General features: G+C 44.9%; 1 protein-coding gene across 3 annotated transcripts in view; it reads left to right on the plus strand.

Moving 5' to 3' along the window:
* aff1 (AF4/FMR2 family, member 1) overlaps window positions 1–19,080 on the plus strand; it is a 40,488-nt gene that overhangs the window by 2,146 nt on the left and 19,262 nt on the right. For 2 of the 3 annotated variants that reach the window (XM_042060051.1, XM_042060050.1), the window contains exons 2-3: window positions 7,691–7,811; window positions 12,480–13,280. In XM_042060051.1, coding sequence (XP_041915985.1) covers window positions 7,698–7,811; window positions 12,480–13,280 — 915 coding nt within the window. In that variant the 5' untranslated portion in view covers window positions 7,691–7,697. Of the gene's footprint in view, window positions 1–355; window positions 607–7,690; window positions 7,812–12,479; window positions 13,281–19,080 lie in introns of those variants that run through there. The other variant, XM_042060049.1, reaches the window with a different exon arrangement.

Below are 19,080 nucleotides of genomic sequence, written 5' to 3' on the forward strand. Positions count from 1 at the left end.
TCAGACTAGCAAGAGGAACATATTTTTCGTTCATGAAGTAGGCTACTGTAGTTAAAATAAGTTTTTCTCCTATCATGTGAAGCTTGCTTTACATGCCTGGAGAGCTGACATACTTGGACTTATTCTTTTAATTGACATAGTTTAAGAAACAAAACAGAAAACTGATCAGGATATAGTTTGCCTTTTTTTTTTCATTTTTATGTATTCATTTAAATGTGTTCAAAAACTTAGTTATTCAAACATATGTGTGCACGCGCCATAATCTATTGATGCTTGGCTGTATTTATTTTTTTTATCACCTTAAATGGAAATTATGGGATACAATAGTTAGCTATTCAGTTGGTTGCTAGCTAGTTGGTTGCTAAAAAAAACAAAAAAACACACACATCCATTTCTAGTGTCAACAGCTAATGTTATACAGCTTGCCAGTATTACGGTATCAGATATTCATATGTAGGCCTACTTTCATTATGTGTCTTCTATGTTAGGCCTAATTGTAGTATTCGTTCGATTAACTTACCTGAAATTTGGAGCCATTTTGCATTTGGAAACAAGCCAACAATGTGTGGACCACCTTGGAAGGTTCCACAACAGCCACGTTATAATGTAAGATAAGTCAATTACCAGTGCATAGGTGCTTCACATGGCGTTGTCTTTCATGGGTTGACCTTATGGCATTAATAGCAGCCAGTGTGTCATGACCAGGTATCCAACTGGTAAACAACTAAACATAACTATTTCAAAATATGTCGAGGTCTGTATTGAACGAACCGTGGGCCTTGACTGAGGGACACTTGGGTGCTGGAAATGGCCTAAGCAGCTCAAGCTGTATGACACTATAACGTCAAATGGCATTCTTACCTGAGTGAAGTAACCTACAGTATAATGTGATTCAGATTTTGTGATTTTTCAAACAATGCTTGCGTTCAACGCATTACAGATATGATCTGTCATAAAGGTTTTAGCTTTTAATAGCCTAATAATGGGTTTAATTTTTGAAAATTGTGATGGGTGCATAGCCTATGCAGCATAGTTTAATGATCAGGGCTTGCAACATGCAATTTCATAAAGAACTTAAACTACATTATGTGGCTTTAGTTACTCTATCAACTGTGTTCAGGCCTGCTTGTAGATAGCCAATGTCATATTTGCTTTTTTACAGTAGACATGGAAGTGAAACAACTAGGCCTAAAAGGTGAATTTGGCTCCTTTACATTTCATTACAAATATAAACATAGCTTGTTTAAAACTATATGGGGATCCATTTCACTGCCTATTTTGAGTAAGATGTTTGGTGGTTATGGTCATGCCTTAGCTCAAATTGGCTCTATTTAAGTCTTTTTTTCTCTGTTTGGTAGGAGTTTGAGCACATTTAAGTAAAAGTGTGCTTGGAGAGAATTTGTTTCCCAGAAGTGTCATTTTATGTGACAGTTTTGAACAGCGCTCAATAGTATTTAGTAGCATTTAATTCTACTTTACCGCCTGCAGTTCCTGTTACATGCCTAATTATTTTTCAAGACAGGTAAAAGAGTGAAATTCAGAAATTTCCCTGGCTGATAATTACGACATGCTTTCTGAGATGAATAGTCCTGTCTCGGTTTAAATGGCCATAGCAACAGAGAGGATTGATAAGGTGGTACTTTCACGTAGCAGTGCTTCCTTGTCATCTGACGCTCAGAGTGTAGAAATATAAAGTATCCCCATGAGTTTGGTCTCTACCGTGAGCTTAAACGAGAGAGAACGATTGAGGTCAGCAGGTGAGGGTGCTCCACAGGGCACTTAGCTAAGAGAATGAGCTGCCTGCTTTATCTAGGCCACTTTTCAGCTCTAAGGTGACCTGTTCTTTCAGTATATGATATTGCATTCACATTTCCTTCCCTTATTCTCTCTGGTGCACACACAGAAAGATTAATTTACTCACACAGGATTCATACACAATCAACTCTCTAAAATGGTCTCCCCCCCTCTCTTTATGAAATGCCCCCAAGCTGTGTGGGCACACACACACACACACACACACACACACACACACACACACACACACACTGTTTTTGTGTATGGCTTCACTCACTCTAGTAGTATGTTTGCTCAGTCAGAAAGAATACTCATGACGATAGTTCTGCCACTACCACATAACAGATTGATTTCGCCTTCTCTCGACCTGTGAAAGCCTGAGGTTTATTGAAATGAACTTTTGTCTGTCAATGGGAGCCTTGACACCTGGGACATTTCTAGCTTTTGCTGTGTATTTCACCATCTTTCAGCGAAATGTGTCAATAACTGAAACATTTGGAAACGAGCATAGCCAAGGGCACTGGTGTGCATTAGGTGTTCTCTGCTTTCAGTTGAATTGAGAATGTTTTAACACACCCTTACTATGAATGTATTCTCAGCAAGGTACAATCAATACCTTTAGTTGATGTTTGTTTTTCACTGGTGGAATGGGTTGTCAGGTTCTTGGTTAATCCTATTGTCACACAAAATCCTATATTTTCTGACTAGACACAGGTAAACCTGTGAAAGTGCCATGTCTGTGTTTTGCGATGTTGTGCCGGCACACCTCCTTAACAACACCTGCTGCAGCTTCCACCCTTGCTGGCAGATTGCACAGCCCTCAGTCAATAACGGCTGCAACTAATGATTTTTTTTAATATAAAAAAACGTTCCCCAAAGTTTAAGAATAGGCCTATGTCCTCAAATGCCTTGTTTTGGCCACACATCAAATATATTTAGTTTACTGTCATTAAGGAGTAAATAAAACAGAAAATATTTAAGTTTAAGGAGGAATAATCTTTAAGTTGCTCCAGACCAAAGCTGTGTAATTTATTTGTCACCATTTTAGAAAACATGGGTAAAGAAATGTTACTTTATACTCTGTTAGATTGTTATTTTAAAGCCACCATTTTGGCTTTTGGACACGCACACCCCTTTAAAAAACCTGCCCAGTGTTTCCCATACATTGACTTATTTGTCGCGGCCCACCACAATATCAACATTGACCACCACACAATGATTTTCCAGGGTGTACTAAATTGTGCTTAAATCTGGTTAGCATCATAACCACCCTGTGCTAATTTGTTAAAAACTGTTGTATTCAAGTTAATTCTGCAAACCAACCACCACAAATGGAATTAAATTCTGTGGGAAACACTGCTGCCTGTGTGGATATGCACGTGAACGTGAAAAACACACCTGCCAACACTCCCAATTTTCTCCTGAGTTTCTCCTGTATGCCATCAAGGCCAACTCCCTGCACCCTCATGTTCTGTTGTTTGTCCCAAAAACGTGCATAATTTGCACAGTTGCCCCAAGCTAATTTTCTTATGGATGACGGATCCATAACTTTTATGTGTTTCTCTGTCGCCCAAGTTACTACATTCATAAATACACTGACAATTTCAAACTGGCAACCAACAACCCGATAAAAGCTGAAGGGGAAAAAAAAACTCCTGTGTTTCATAACCTAAATGTTTGTAGGTGTGGGTGTGTTGGCTTCTGTGTGGGTGTGTTGGCTTCTGTCTGTAAGTGGATTCTCCTGAGTGATGTGTGGTTGTGTGTGACTGACAAGCTGCCCTTTGACCTCATTGCAAAAGGGGCACAGAGTGGTGGAGGGGGCTGGACTGCTACGTCAGCTCCCTCTGAACACAAATCATGGGGGAGGGGTGGGGAGGAGTGTGGGGCATCTAAACTCTGCATCTCCAGCACTATTGGGGGCTCCTGACACACTTCTGCTGTTAAGAAAGGATGTTTGTTTCTGTGTTTAATGTGTCCTTAAACTCACCCACACACTGGAGACATTTTGTAAAATTAATGTTGGTTGGACTGTGTGCAGTTATTCTGTGTGCAGTTATTCTGTGTGCAGTAGCCTTTGTGCCATACCTGGCCTTTCTTGGCAGATGTTTTTATATGCCCTTTGTGTGTTATGTAAGACTGACCAAAATGGAGGTGACCCTTTTTCCCAACCTCATGTCAATTATCAACCAGACACAAAACTTAAAAAAAAAAAATGTCTGGCCTTGTGCAAATGTGTGCATTTTCTTTGCAATCCATACCGAGGGAAGGATGTTTGTTGTGGTGGAGTTGAGCAGAATGAGGTGTGGATCTCTGCAGAGGGCTGCTCCAGTGGGCGAGCGGAGCTGCTTTGTGGACTAGGAGCGGGAGGGGGGGGGTGAGTGCCTGCCTGCCTGCCTGCCTGCCTGCCGAGCAGATTGACCCTCGCTGCTTATTCTCTGGCAATGACTAATGACAGTCTGGGACAACGCAGTTTGTCAGCACATTCTGCATATTGTGGACTGGGTTGAGCCAGACCCAAACATCACTCCTGCTGCTGCTGCTGCTGCTGCTGCTGCTGCTGCTGCTACTGCCTCTTCACAGAAAAAAGTCTGCTGCAGGCACTTGTGCAACTGGAGAGACTTGCATTTGGCTTAACTGCAGTCAGTCCTGAGCATTTTACAGTCCAACTAGGAACACTTTTTTTTTTTGGACACTTATGGACTATGTGAAACTTACTATTCGAGCTAACTTTTACTATTTGCTTGCTTATGGTGTTACTTAAATATATGTCCTTTCCCATCCTCCATGGGCATGTAAACACACAAGCCACCAGCCTTTTTATAGAAGCATACGATGCATTGTCCCTCTGAATGTGGTGTAGGAAGTGCTTTCTCCAGTGACAAATTAAATGGCTGACATTGTTTACACTACTCACAAAAAGTTAGGGATATCTGGGTTTTGGGTGAAATGTAATGTCTCAGTACAGAAAGTACTGAAACATAGAACTGTTGGAAATGCCCATTCAAAAGTTTAGATAAGGTCACATTAAGTTCACCTGTAAAGTTTATAGTGGATTTTAGGTTCATCCTGAATGTTCACCCGAAAGCCTAATATCCCTGACTTTTGTGAATAGTGTATATAAGGGCACTGTTTGGGAATGTTGTGAAACAGGAAAAAGGACCGCCCGAAAACAACAACCAACGTAAATGAAAACATTTGAATTGGCCACATGTGATATCAACAACCAAGCTCATTCAGTTGTAAACCACGCATTCTATTCTCCAGGCACACTTTCAGTGGGAGAGGGGAAGCCAGTACTGTTGAGAAAGTTCCCGCTCTGTCAGGGGCCGGCAGTCTCTCTCTACATGTGTGAGTAATGGCTGCACATTGTCTGTTATCTAGGCCACCTCACTTGTTGCTATGGAAGCATCAGGGCCAGGCAGGGTTGTAGAGGTTTGGGGAGGGGGTGGCGACTGAGTGTTTTCTCTCTCCCTTTCCCCCCACCTCATAACATTTTAGTGGCTTGGATGTCAAGGATGTTGACAACATGTTTTTGCTACACTTTTGAAATGTTCAAAACAATGTTTTTCATTTTGGAAGAGAGAGAACCTGTAGCCCACATGCTCATTGACATTACTGAGCTCTCATATTTTTTTTTCTTATTTCTGCATGAGATGGAGACATCCATTGTGTGCAAAGCTCATGTAGTGGCATCCTGGTACCCTGTGTAATACCTTGGACAACTCTGCTGTTCTCCTCTGTCCCGTACCGCATACACAGGCTCTCGCTTCACCACCTCTACAACTTCCAGCTCCTTCTAATCCTACGAGGATGGTTCCTACTTACATCAATTCTCTGTTTTTGTCATCTCCCGAGAAACTGAGACTTCCTGCCTGTCTATAGCATGAGGTGGTGATGGGGGCAGGTATCACTTTCCCTTAACTCAGAGTGCCTGAGCGGCCATCCCTGCTGCATCCCTGTGAGGGCTTTGTTTTCGGAGATTTCTGTAACGGTTTGCCTCCCAACAGGAGTGTTGGGTTTGTGTGGCTTGGCTGTGGTTTGTACACGTGACTGAGGCTTGAAAGTGGTTTGTCTACCAGCTAACATGTCAGACAGCGCAGATGCTGTGCCTTCAAATAGTCAAATAAAAATTGTCACCATACCCCACTTTTGCTGGCTTCAACAGTGTGGTGAACTGCAGATAGCTACACTTGCAGAATAATGCTGGTGCCCCTTTCTGTCAGGAGGTGCACATGATTTGTTTTTTTCCCCCTTTTTGATTGTGTCAATTGTAAAAGGGTGTGTGGTGCAGCCCCTTTGTAAACAATTCTTTTTTTCAGTCCTTTTGTCTTCCTCAGGTGATGTCGGGAGGATTTGGGGGAGATGTTTGGGGTTTCAGTAGGGGTGGATGGGGAGGGTGGGGGTGGTTGGGGCAGATGTTGCGAGTGCAGCAGAAGCCCCTCAGGGCACTGTCAGTAATTACTTCTGTCTGAGGCGATGATTGGCACTCATTCCCCCAAGATAACAGGAGCCGTCTGACACACACACCACCACTACCACCACCACCACCACCACCACCTCTCTAACACACACTTACACACACACACATCTCTAATGCCTCCGGGCGTCTCTTGAAGCATAGGTCAGTGTGGATTCAGAAACTGATGAGTCTTTACTGAGCCAGCGTTAAAGCTGTGTCTTTTCTCCAGTAACCAGGCAGTGGTTGGATCCCCAGCCTAACGTGGGTCTTAATTAGATGTGCCTGCCTGAGCCATCCCCACAGGAATCTGGGCTCTGTCAGCCAGTTGCTCGCTGATGGGGACTGTTCGCTAGCTGCGGCAATCCTGAAGTTCATAACATGCTGGGGATTAAATCACCAACCCCAGGATTCATTAGGCTTGAAGCTAATTGCATCAGTGCAGTTTTGGCTGATCTGATAATTGGCCCTGTCTTCACCTATCTATTTTTGCATTTTAATTTTGCCTGCTTATGGGCTGTCTCCTGACATATTGTCATTTGCTGATGGCTTGTTGCCTTACTGTATTGTCTGTCTAGAGCTTTTCACTCAAGGACCTTGTGTGCTTGGAGATGAACAGTTTATGATCTCAAGGAAGTCGATTGTAAACGGTACAAGGACCAAGTTGACTTAACATGTCAGAACATAATATCTAACCTTTAGGTGTGGGAAGCATTGTAACAGTAGGTTATCTGTGATGTAGGTTAATGTGACCCAAAATGCAAATGGACTCACCAAGGGGAAATGCTCTTGTACAGTAATTTCCTGTTTATTAGCCACGTTGTGTATAAACCGCAGGACAGTGTTTTATGCAAGTTAAAAAAACAAAACCAAATCAATACCATATTAACTACCCCCGTGTATTAACCTCATAGCTGACAAAATTTAGCAAAATCAATGTATAAACCTCGGCTAATAGTTGGGAAATTACGGTAGTGCATAGGTGAAACATTTGGAATCTGTTGAAGATGTACCATATTTGTTATGTGAAAGCCATGGCTATATGGATACATGTCTTAATATTAAAGGTTGTATCAGCGATAGCGGGGATACGTCACTTCTGTTGATGTTCAAACAAAACAGAGAGCTAGCACGCTACTCACTCCCTCTCCCTCCCGTGCAATTAAAACTCTCCTAAACGCGCATCTCGTCGGTTATTGGTTGAAACACTTTATTTTGCTTTTGAGGGGTTGCCAACCCTTGTTGGTAGCAATTGTTTTTGTGTACAGATCTCTGAGCCTAGGCTGCCTACAGAGATGCGTTTTTTTGACGGCCTGCTTATGGGGCAGGCAGCTAGCGGATCGTTAGGAAAGATTAGATGAATGTGATCATTTATGTTTGGGCCTTTTTTGGGGCCTGAAATCGCTGATACAACCTTTTAATGCTTTCTCTTGGCCACAGTTTGCACATGGAGGAGAGGAACCTGCTGCGGCAGCGTGAGTGGGAGCGCAGGAACCAGGAGGCCCAGCAGCAGCAGGAGCAGTACCAAGAGAACGCACCCCTCTTCGGGGAGCCCTATAAGGTGAGAAGGGAGGAGTGGTGGACCTTCCCCCGAGGCCCTCGGTGTCTCCTAGCTGTGGCTCAGGGCTGCTGGTAGTGATGGGGCTCATAGTTATGTCTTGGTAACCTTAATTTCCCCCAACAGTTCAACTTCCAGGTTGGCTCATCTTCACTGACCGCTGCTAAAAAGGGAGACAAAGTCATGTTGGTTTATCCTGTACAATTGTTAATATGAAGATTTTGTTGACAAAAAGTTCTGCATTTTGTACGTATTTGCTCATGCAAAATAATGAGTCTTGGAGACTCTTTTATATATGAAAATCCAGCTCATTCAGTACAAGCCTAATGATGGTCTGGAATTTAAAATAACTCTACCGGGAAGCCAAGATTTCAAGATGTCAGATCAAGATATTCCATAAGACAAGGTTGCATAAGTGTAGAAGCAGGTTAGGCTGGGTCTTGTTTTCACAAGCTGTACAAGAGGACATAAATGCATGTCTCTGAACGACTGAAGGAAGCAGTGCAGTAAGATGGAGGGAGAGAGAAAGGGAGAGTTTGCTTTGGCTCTGCTTTGCTGGGGGGTGTAGGCGCCTGTTCGTGAGCTGAGCTCTGAGTGGGGATTTAATGAGGCCTCCAGGAGCCCCCCTCTCCCTCCCCCCCTCTCCCAATGTCAGCTGGGGGGGGGGGGGGGGGGGGGTGTAGAGCGAGGCTCCCAAGGGTCTGTGGGGAGCGGGGGCTCTTAAAAAGAGGAACGTGAGCAGCCTGAACTCAGTTCCTCCCATCAGGGCCCATCAGTGGCAACATCCTGCCAGGCAGCCAGAGCAGCTAATTAGACTAGAGAGAGAGAGAGAGAGAGAGAGAGAGAGAGAGAGAGAGAGAGAGAGAGAGAGACAAAAATGGAAGTGCATAGAGAGGGAGAGAGAGAGAGAGACGGACGCACATAGAAACTGGCAGAGCCAAGCTCACAGGCACACAGATTTATGGAAATGTAGGGAGAGATGCATGTACAAATCGGGGTTTGTGAAGGACGACCATCGGGATGGATAGATTTAGAATCAAAATACTAGGTGATGAAGGGAATGTGTGGTGTGGTTTGGAGTCTGCTGGTGACTTGCAGGATTTGTTTGGAGTTGCCATTTGTGTCAGGGGAGGGAAAGAGAGGGCTATTTATGTTCTCTGAGCTGTGAGCTCTCGTAGGAGACCAGTGTCAAAGTCTAGTGTGTGTCTAAACAGAGACAGGAGAAAGAACATAGATTTTTTGTTTGTTCTGTCCCATATCTCCAGATTGTGTACTGCAATTTCTCAAGTCAACGCAGTCTAAAATGTCATCAGTTTTTTTGTTTTCAAACGTCGGCCTAATTTTAGTTGACAAAAGCAAGTTCAGTTGAGCAGCAAGCCAGGATGTCGGCTATCAAAAGAAACTACAGGAAGTGCCCCGCGTCTGTTGCCAACCAGCCAGTTAGCCTGTTTCCCCCTCTAACCCAGGCCACTTGAAGGCCATTTGCAAGCCACTCACAGGTGGCCTTTGTGCCTTTTAAGTCGGGGCTGGCCAGGCCAAATCCCCACCACGTCAGCTGGGCCAGAGAAGGGCGTAAGCTTTTCAGCTTGGATGTGCTCCGTAAATTGGCTGTCGATGACACAGCAGGATTAGAACGTTTAAATGGGCAGGTCTGCCATTGAGTAGCACTACATGTGTCCTGTGGTCTGTTCGGGCGGTGGGTGCAACAGGAGGACTTAAACCTGCTGTCATTTTAATTATCGACAGTTTAACGGAATGGCCACTTAATTTGTACGACAAGCACATTCAGGAAATCTAATTACGTTAGCCTAAGCTCATGTTTGTAGAGGGATTTTTACAGCATTCTTTGTAAAAGCTGCTGAGTAAAGGTTTACTTCACAGCTTATTGCAGGAAAACGGAGACAATAAGAAAGTGATATGTGAGGAATAGCATGCAGCCAGCTAAGCATTATAGCAAAATGAGCTCTGGCAGGATAACCAGGCTGCAAAGCAGAGGGTCTTTGAGGAGTTTATTTTGTAGAAATCACTGGCTGGGTATACACCATTGGTTATCATCCAATAATTTGAAAAAATATTAGTCTTTAACCATTTTATAAATTTTATATTTATTCTAGACCTGGTAAAACCTGACCTGGATAACCCCTTTAGATGAAGCATCTTGTTTTCAAGGGGGTGCTCAAGACATAAAACAAAGACAATACAGCACATGTACATTCACACTTGCTAAAGCTCTAAATTGCACCCATGGTAGAACAACAATTAAATATGCATTTTACTTGGTGTGTTTTGCTTTGTTTATTGTAAGAAACCAGTGATCTGCCTACATTATTTGAAGCTTTATGAGCTTGTGCCCCTGATCAATCAGATGGTATTGCACAGAACCTTTGAGTAATGACTATTTGTGCATGCCCTACTATATAGCTGTTCCAGAGATGTGAACAAGTGAGCATAGAATTGAGAGTATGATTGGTGCTGTGCCAAAGACATGGTCCCTCCTGAAGAGCTGAGAAGGCTGTGAGAGGAAAACAGGACCGGCTGTTTGGGGTCAACCTCTCTGTGGGACTTTGTCTTCTGAGATAAGCGTAGCCAGTGATTGGCACAGCCCTGGGGGGCTGCTGTCTCCTCTCCCTCCTTTAATGTTGCTCTAGCCCTTTTAAAGGTCACATACAGTGGCTGTCATAAACGGTAGAGCATGGTTTTGATTTGCCTCTGAATGAAGACCTAGTATATGGAAGTAAGGCTGGATGTAAACTATGAAGAAAGCCCAAAGGATGTTGAACTCCCTGAAGTGACAATGTATTTTTCCATTTGTCATGCACTACATAGTTAATAATATAACATGTCATTTGTTTCACAGAGATGTAGTGGTTATGTCACAAAAAATAGATCATACTGGCAGGAAAAACCACTGTCGGTTTGGTTGCCTACCATAGCACGCAACATGGCACACACTATGAATATGCTGCCATTTCAAATTCAACTCAAATTCAAAATTTACTTGTGTTCTAAAAAATGAAATGATTTGCCACATCAACTACTGCACTTCTGTAAGAGGCTATGAAAACAGTTAATTACTTAACCAATAGGATAGGTATGAGGAGTCAGATTCTGAAACCCTAGCAGAGGCAAAATTGTTAACATTTTGATAACCCAGCTCTACTAATTGTGAAATTTGCAGTTGTTAAATAACAGGGTTCCCACGGGTCATGGAATTTCTGGAAAGGAAAGCAGTGCCATGGTAATGTTTGGGCTCTCTGCTAACATTTACCAAAGTCTCACAGCTTGTTAGGGCCATGGCAACAATTATTTTAATTTTCAAAGTAGACGAAAGCTGTAAGAAGGCTAAACATTCACTGATTTCATGATTAAGAAATGGAATCTAACCGGAATGGTGGAAGTCGATTTGAAAAACTGAGAGAACTGCTTGTAGGATTGCAAAAAAGGCAAAACCCCTGTTTCACTGCTTCACCTTCAGGAAGATTGAGCTCAGGAGTGGTGGTGCACTAGCCTGGAAAATCCAGACCCTGGTAATCTAGAAAGATTAAGGGTCTGGCCACGAACAATGTAATGGCCTAACTTGAGGGGCGGCAACAAGCATGCATTTAAAAATCTCACTGCACGCAATTGGATAACACTACACCATGTTTACTCTGAAGGATTTCGGACTTTGACGCAATCGGATAACACTACGACCAATGTGTACTGTCCAACGTTGCAGCGCTGTCTTCATCAGTTTAGCTGGTTCCCCAGAATGCAAGGGGAAAAAGTGACGTGCATCATTGCTCATTGCCAGAGAGTCTCGTAGAGACGATTCCATTGTGCTCTCGTGAGATCTCTGGATTTCCAGGGTAGTGGTGCGCTGTTTTACGATGCAACCCAACTTGAACTGCATCCTCTCCACATCATTCAGCTCCAGAAACTTCTTAACTTTTTTAAAAGCTGGATACATTTAGTTCTTTGGACCGAGTCAAAATAGTACTTACTTTGCTGCAATGAGCAAAAATATGTTTGGAGAAAAAAAAATATTGAGTGAAAACAATACCTTTCCAACTTTAAATGTGGGGGTGGATCGATCTTGCTTTGGGCTTTTGTTGCAGCCAGTGGCAAGAGAACATTTCATTATTGGAGAAAAAAATGCAAATAAATGCCAGCAAATTTTGGAGGCAAATATCACACCATCTGTAATTAAATCTGAAGATGCAAAGATGGCTTCTACAACAAAATGATATTACTGATACACTTTAAAGTATACAATAGACTAAGTTTTTGTTATAACCTTAAACCTCATTGAAAATCTGTAGATAGACTTCAAAAGAGCAGTACATGCAAGACTGCCCAAGAATCTCACCGAGCCTTTTGCAAGGAAGAGTCGTCAAAAATTCCCCAAGCAAGAACTGAAATACTCATGGCTGTTTACAAGCTGTGATGCTGGCCAAAAGAGGTGTTACTAAGTACTGACAATGCAGGGTACTCAAAGTTTTATTCCGTACTCTTTTGCTTTTTGTTATTTTGAATCTGTAAAAGATAAATGTAATCTTGTGAAATATAATAAATGTCATATTTATTTGATGCCTTTTACAAATTATTCAGAGTAACAGAGATGTATAATCAGTATTCAACTTTTGCATGCCAGATTGTTTAAATGTTTTTGTTGTTGTGGTTTACTTTTAGACGGACAAAGGAGATGAGCTCTCCAGTCGCATCCAACGAATGCTGGGCAATTATGAAGACATGAAAGACTTGCACAAGAACTTTGGCAGCATGCCCAAAGACCTCTCTGCCTCGGTACCCTTCGGCAGGCCTGGTCGGCCCATCCACTTGGACGTCCCCAAGCCCCCATTCCAGAACGCCCCACTCCCCTACGGAGGCAACCAAGTTGTCCCAGCCACCCAGCTGTCGAAGAAGTCTCCCGCTCCGGATCACACCTTGCTGTCTTCCGCCTACTCGCACCCCTCTCTCAGTCTCGATAAGGGGAGTCCAGAGCCCATGGATAGAAAGAGTGAACCGTGGCCTGAAATGGCCAGCCTCCCCCCAGCCCTCTCTCCCCCGTCCGACCCTCTGTCCCCCTTACATTCCAGCGACCCCAGTGACACCGAGCAGCACGATATGGACGGTAAGGACAGCCCCGGGCCTCGGCAGCCCCTGCAGGCCTCCTCCTCTGGGCCCTCTAGTTTGGTGGACACGTCCCAAGCGGAGGCCCAGATGGAGGGCGCCCCCTTGGCCTGCGAGACGGCCCCTCTACCCTCCCAGACCTTCCCCCTGCCCCTTTCCTCCAAGCCCAGCCTCGTCATGCCCCAGAAGCCCTGGGCCTACGTCCGGCCCATGGACGGCCAGGACCAGGTCTCCAGCGAGTCCCCCGAACTCAAACCCTCACCGGACTTTGATCGGCAGCCTTACGAGAGCTTACCGGACCTGAAGAGCATCTCTAAGCCTGGCCTCACCCAACTGAAGTTACCCCCACCAGCCCTCGAGGTAAGCAGACAATGTTTTTTTGTTTTTTTTTGACAGATTTTTGCTTCAAGGTATACAATCCCTGTGCAAAGCCCTTCTTCCTTCAGGTGCTGATGGTGTGCAGTATTACATTACATTACATTTAGCAGACACTTCTTGACCAAAGTGACTTGCATATGTCAGCTATATTACAAGGGATCACATTGTCCCCGGAGCAACTTGGGGTTAAGTCTACTGCACGCTAGCCCAGCTTCTTAACCACTACACCACCACCGCCCCCCTTGTATACCCCTAGAGAAGAGTAGGGCCGTCGTACGTATAACTATTGAAAAGTCAAAAAGTAGAATATAGTAGATTTTTGCTTCAATTCGATCTTTAACATTGGAGGTAACACTATATTTGAAGCTAAACTCTCTATCCCAACCATCCATTTGATCAGTGTGGGTCTCCAGTGAAAGGCTTCTATTTTGGTGCAGGGAGTAAAGACCTGTTATCTTGGTTTGGATGTGGCCGCTGCTTGCGTGCCGTGCTGAGCGTGTGCTGAGAGCGAGCCAGGCTGCTTAGACACGGACTGCAGAATGAGTTTGAACTGGCATGCACTGGACTCTTCTTAGACAGACTTTGAACTCCGGGGCTGGAATTAGTCTTTGGAAGAAGAGGAGGTGGGGTATTATGTAACTCGAGCCTGCTGCAGCAGTTCCAAACACAGTTTTATGGAAAGCATTTTTTGCATTCCCCCTACATGTCGGTTTATGACCGATTTATGCCGATCTGAGCTTTCTTTCTGAAAACACCACCATATTTGTTGATTTTATCAACTGGTGAGTGTTCCATACTGTGGGAACATTGATAAATGAGATTATTGAATGACAAGGCAGGTAGCCGCAGCATGACACGATGTACGGCATTTCTTTTCAATCTAGTTTAGTTTTGGCACGGGGAGAGTCTAATGCTCGCTCCTGAATGGGTGAACTTGAAAGACCTCACAAATGCAGAATAGCTGCACAACACAGCCACCGCCGTCGCTTGTATGCAAAGGGCGCACCCAAACATCCCTTATGAAATTTGCATAGTGCAGTCTGATTTACGATTGCGTTTGTAAATATTTGCATTGTTGTGGTCGACTGGGATCTTTTCTTCTTCTCACTGAATGATTCAGTACTTCAAACACTACAAACACACCTTTTAAGTGCTTGCGAGTGATCGCTTGAACACAGCCCTCTTTTAACTACATAATGAGTTGTTTCATCTTGTAATCAAGCACATCTCCATAAAAGTAAAGGCCCTTGACTCTTAATTGAATGGACGGCTGAAGAAGGTGTTGGAAGATCTGATATGATTTGGGGCCATTGTGTGTCATGAGCTGGCATCCCAGCTGGCCCAGTGAGCTCATTTCCTTGCTCACTGTGACCCCTTGCACTAACCCCAGCAGCTGTGTGTGTGTGTGTGTGTGTGTGTGTGTGTGTGTGTGTGTGTGGTGGGCTCTGACCTTCAGCTGGGTGCGCACCACCGGGGTGAAAAGCTAACTCTGCCATTGTTCGGCCGCCGCGCACAGCAATCCCTGCCCTCCTCGGCTGCCTGCCCCGGGGCAGAAATGCCCGCTGCACCTGGGCGCGCTCTTCATTGTTGGCAGGCCGGGCACATGCACATGAGCGTGTGAGTGTGACTGTGTGTGAGCGAGTGTGTGGGTGTGTGAGAGTGTGCGCTGCATATGCTGAATAGGCAAGCTGTTTTCACCGTTGGCCCCACTAATCCAGCCCCTGCGTGGCTGTGCTATGACTCATCCCCCCACCCCCACCACCGCCACACACACACACACACACACACACACACACACACACACACACACACCAACTCTTCCGCAACCATTCCACTACTGCATCAACCACACCCTCCACAAATACTTCCACCCTTACCCTTTCCCCCACCCAAAGAACCCCACCCTAACCTACCCCCCATAAACAACAAACCATGAAACAAGCACCTGAAAGGATCTTATCTCATCCGAAAGTATCACTCTCACAGCGCCCCACAACCCCCCCACAACCCAAAACACACAAACACACAAATATGCACTTAAATGCTTTGGAAAGGTAGTGCTGATGGAGGTGAACTTGTTGAATGAAGAGATGATTCCCTAAGTGTAAATGTGTAATGTAAAACAAATGACCTGTCCTTTTCTCCCAGTTTCCCTGGCAAGGCATCGCTGTTCATCATGAATATGTTCCCAAATGTTCTGTTCTGACTGTGAGGTAGTGTGACGTTATCTGTGTTGAGTTTGTTTGATGAAAAACACCTTCCCCTGATGCCTACGTAGGCCTAATATATGTGTGTGCTTTAAGCACTCTAGTGCTTTTTAGTACCGGTGGTCACATTGCTTGACTGTAAAAATAGAAACTCTGCTCCAAAGAGACGGGAGAGCTCTTGTCCTTTAAAATGGTGTCATATTCCATCTAAAGCCGTGACTTGGATGCTCCTTCAGATTGTACCTTCTCCCTGTGAAAGGGTTACATCTTTGCCACTCTTGAGATCAGTCACAGTGGCTCACAGGCCGTCCTGTTCTTATGTCAGCAATGGCTGTTGTTAGTGAAAGGTGCCCCATGTTATGTTGGTGCACCTGAGTGCCAGATGGCATTTCTTGTTATTTTTCTTTTCTCTCAAGGACTTTCTGCCGGGAGTGGATTTGACGGGACCTTGCTCAAATGAATGTCAGTCAGTTCCAGTTCCATTAGCTTGCCAAGCCGTCTGTTTGAATTGGCTCAGGAGAGACACCTTGCTAACACAGAGGAGTGCAGGCACTCCGAAACAAGAGAGAAAGTGTTTCATTTACTAGATGGCTCAGTGGGTCATACCAGTGGGCTCTGGGTGCATCACAGGCACAATCATGAGGGCGAGGCCTGCTGTCTAGGCGCTGTCTAAAGGGAAGTTGAGTGGATGTGTGTGGTAAATGGGGAATGTGGTGGTGGTGTTCTGGTCTTAGGTTCTGCAGCGCTTCCTCTGGTAGCCCATAATGGCTGGCCCTCAACTGTACATCCTCATGGCTGGGTTTCTGTCCACACCATACTGCTGTCCCGGCCAACGACATATCAGGCTGATTATACCCTGCAGACCAAATCTTTCTTGTGATGAGTTAGTAATCTCTGTCTGTTTTGTTTCTGAGAATTAAGTTGTAAATGGTATTTTACATTTATCATGCCGATGACAAAGCTGTGTTATAGTTGACATAAACAAACCATGAAGTGTAATAGTTAACCATAAACTGTAGAAGGTTTGCTTTCTACATGTGATTCCTTTTCTGATCTTTGTTAGTTTAGTTAGTGAAATCCAGTAGTTAGCTATTTATTTCATATCGACTGCAGACATTCAATTTAGGTTAAAGATTTGTAAAGATTTATCAATCCTCTTATGTTTAGTTTTCCAGCTTCACATCATGGATCTGTTCGCCTGTAAAATGTGAGGGGTCATCCAAATTTGTATTTTTTCACAAAGTCAACCTGTATGGTCTTTTTTCCTGTGATACTGTATGTCTGGCTTCTAAGTATATTACACAGCCACTTCAGTCGTCTGGTGACTTTTCAGCTCAAAGTTGTAAAGGTCAGGAACCTTTTGTTGTTGTTCTGATGTCACATTTCTCTTGATGTTTTTAGAAGTCTAACTTCACAACCTTGCTCTGTATTGTTGTGTAGTATTATTGTTCACAACCTTGCTCTGTATTGTTGTGTCAATATAGAGTTACTATAATACGAGTTGTTGCCCTATGCATGCAATTGTTTGTTTTTCATAAATTTTTGTGAAACTAGAAACAATTGCAGGAAAAAAAAATCATCCTACACCTAACCAGCGTTGTGTTAGAGATTGGAGAGCGAGAGTGTTGGGCTGAGAGAGGTCAGGAGGTACGAGGTGTTTTTCGGAGCAGTGTCCTCCTCCATATGGAACAAAAAAAAAAAACAGCAGGCTGCAGAGCTGTGGAATTTCACAAGTGCTCTATAATATGCCTCTGCCCTGTTAGCAATTTTGATACGCTGTGGCCGTCATTGAGAGAAAGAACTGAACCCTGTAGTGTCTGTGCCTGCACAGAAGACAGTGTTGAGCATTATATGGTGTTGGCCCTCCTTATGGTCATCACAGTGTGGTGGTCAGCAGCGCCGTGACTTCACGTCTCGGGTCAGCCCTCAGACTGCAGCCCAGTTCTCCTTTGTGTGTGTGTGTGTGTGTGTGTGTGTGGTTTTGGAGGGCCAGTGCTGCGCCCACTCAGAAAATAAGACAGAAGGCTGGCACGGAGTCCGTTCACGCTCGGCTGCGATGGAGACGGAAATCTTTCCGAGCATCGGTCGGTCGGTGGGGTCCACCCCGAGCGAGGTGAAGCCACTGACAGTGAGCTGACGCACTTGCCTGCGCATCCTGGGACATTTCGTGCTCCACGAGAATGCAGAAGGGTCCTGGGTTGAGATTCACTCTCAGTTTGTTGGGCTTTTGAAAAACACCAGACTTCCATATGTGGTTTTTTAACACAAGTGCCTGGGGTTCTTGCAGTCAATTCAAATGAACATGGAAGCCTAGGAATGCAGTTGAGCAATAGTAACACTGTCACAGTGGACGCTTTTTGAAGGGTGTGTCTGCCTGTGAGTAAGTCTGTGTGTGTGTGTGTGTGTGTGTGTGTGTGTGTGTGTGTATGTGTGTGTGTGTACACTGTATATGTGTGTGTGGGTGTTTGTTTCTGTTTGGATTGCATCAGGCATTGGGATAGTAAGATGACTGAGATCCAGGACTAGTCCCAGCATGCACACAACTCATAGCAGGCTTTAACTGCACGATTAGTTTTGGCGTCTCGTCGCCCAACAAAAGGTCAAATGTTGCAAATCGTCTTTTTCATTTTCCTGTGAAATAACAAACTCTTCCTCTCTATTGTTGACTTGTGTTGTGTCCCTAAAGTAGCTTCCCATTTCTTGGTAATGGCATACTGTATTTTCAGTTGACCAGTGGGCTTCAGCTGAGGTCTATGGCTGCAGGCCAAACCACTAGGCCCGTGACTCGGGCTATCTCAAGGGCCAGTCGGCCAACTGAGGCATTCTAACTCATTGAGGCATTCTAAGCACCGGTTGGCAACTCCCATGGCAGTGCCCAGGAGAGAGAGAGAGAGAGAGAGAGAGAGAGAGAGAGAGAGAGGAAAAAAAAAAGTATCCACTTGACCAAAACACGCTGGCTAAGCAGGGTTCACGTTGGCCGAGCTGAGGTCTGTTGAGGGCAGAGATCGGGGACGCGTGTGGCGGTGAAGTCGGGTGAAATGGGCTTATCGCGTCTCAGGAGACCGGAGCGAATGAGTGAGTTAGTGAGTGTGTGCGTGCGTGAGGCGTGGAACTAGGAGTTCTGCCAGATTCCAGTACTACAAACCCAGGCGGGGGGGGGGGGGGAAGCATGTGCTGCATATTTACTGTTGCAGCGGCTCTCGGCCTGGCTTAGTCCTTTAACCAGCTTTTAACCTCTCCCCCATGTCACGCTCACGCAGCCGACCAGTGGAATGTGCTCCGGGGCTGTCGCTTGTCCACTGCCCCAGGGATGCCTGGTTAGGAATGCCGGTTGTAGGGTTCAAAGCCCTATTGTTTTGCCTACTTCCTCAACAGAGTAACCAGCTCTTGTTGTGACATCCTTGGAAGTAGACGCAGAAGGAGGGCAGAGTCTGATACTGGGGTGTGATTGGCCAGGTTCTTGTAACACAGCCATGTTATTCGTCGTTTAGATTGGCTGGGCTCTGGGCGAGGCGGCAGGCTCGTTAGAGCCCTTTGCTGCTGTGTGGCTATGTGGTGGTGGTTGTTGTTGTTGC

Source organism: Alosa sapidissima, chromosome 13 (genome assembly GCF_018492685.1).
Source record: "Alosa sapidissima isolate fAloSap1 chromosome 13, fAloSap1.pri, whole genome shotgun sequence".
NCBI lineage: Eukaryota > Metazoa > Chordata > Actinopteri > Clupeiformes > Clupeidae > Alosa > Alosa sapidissima.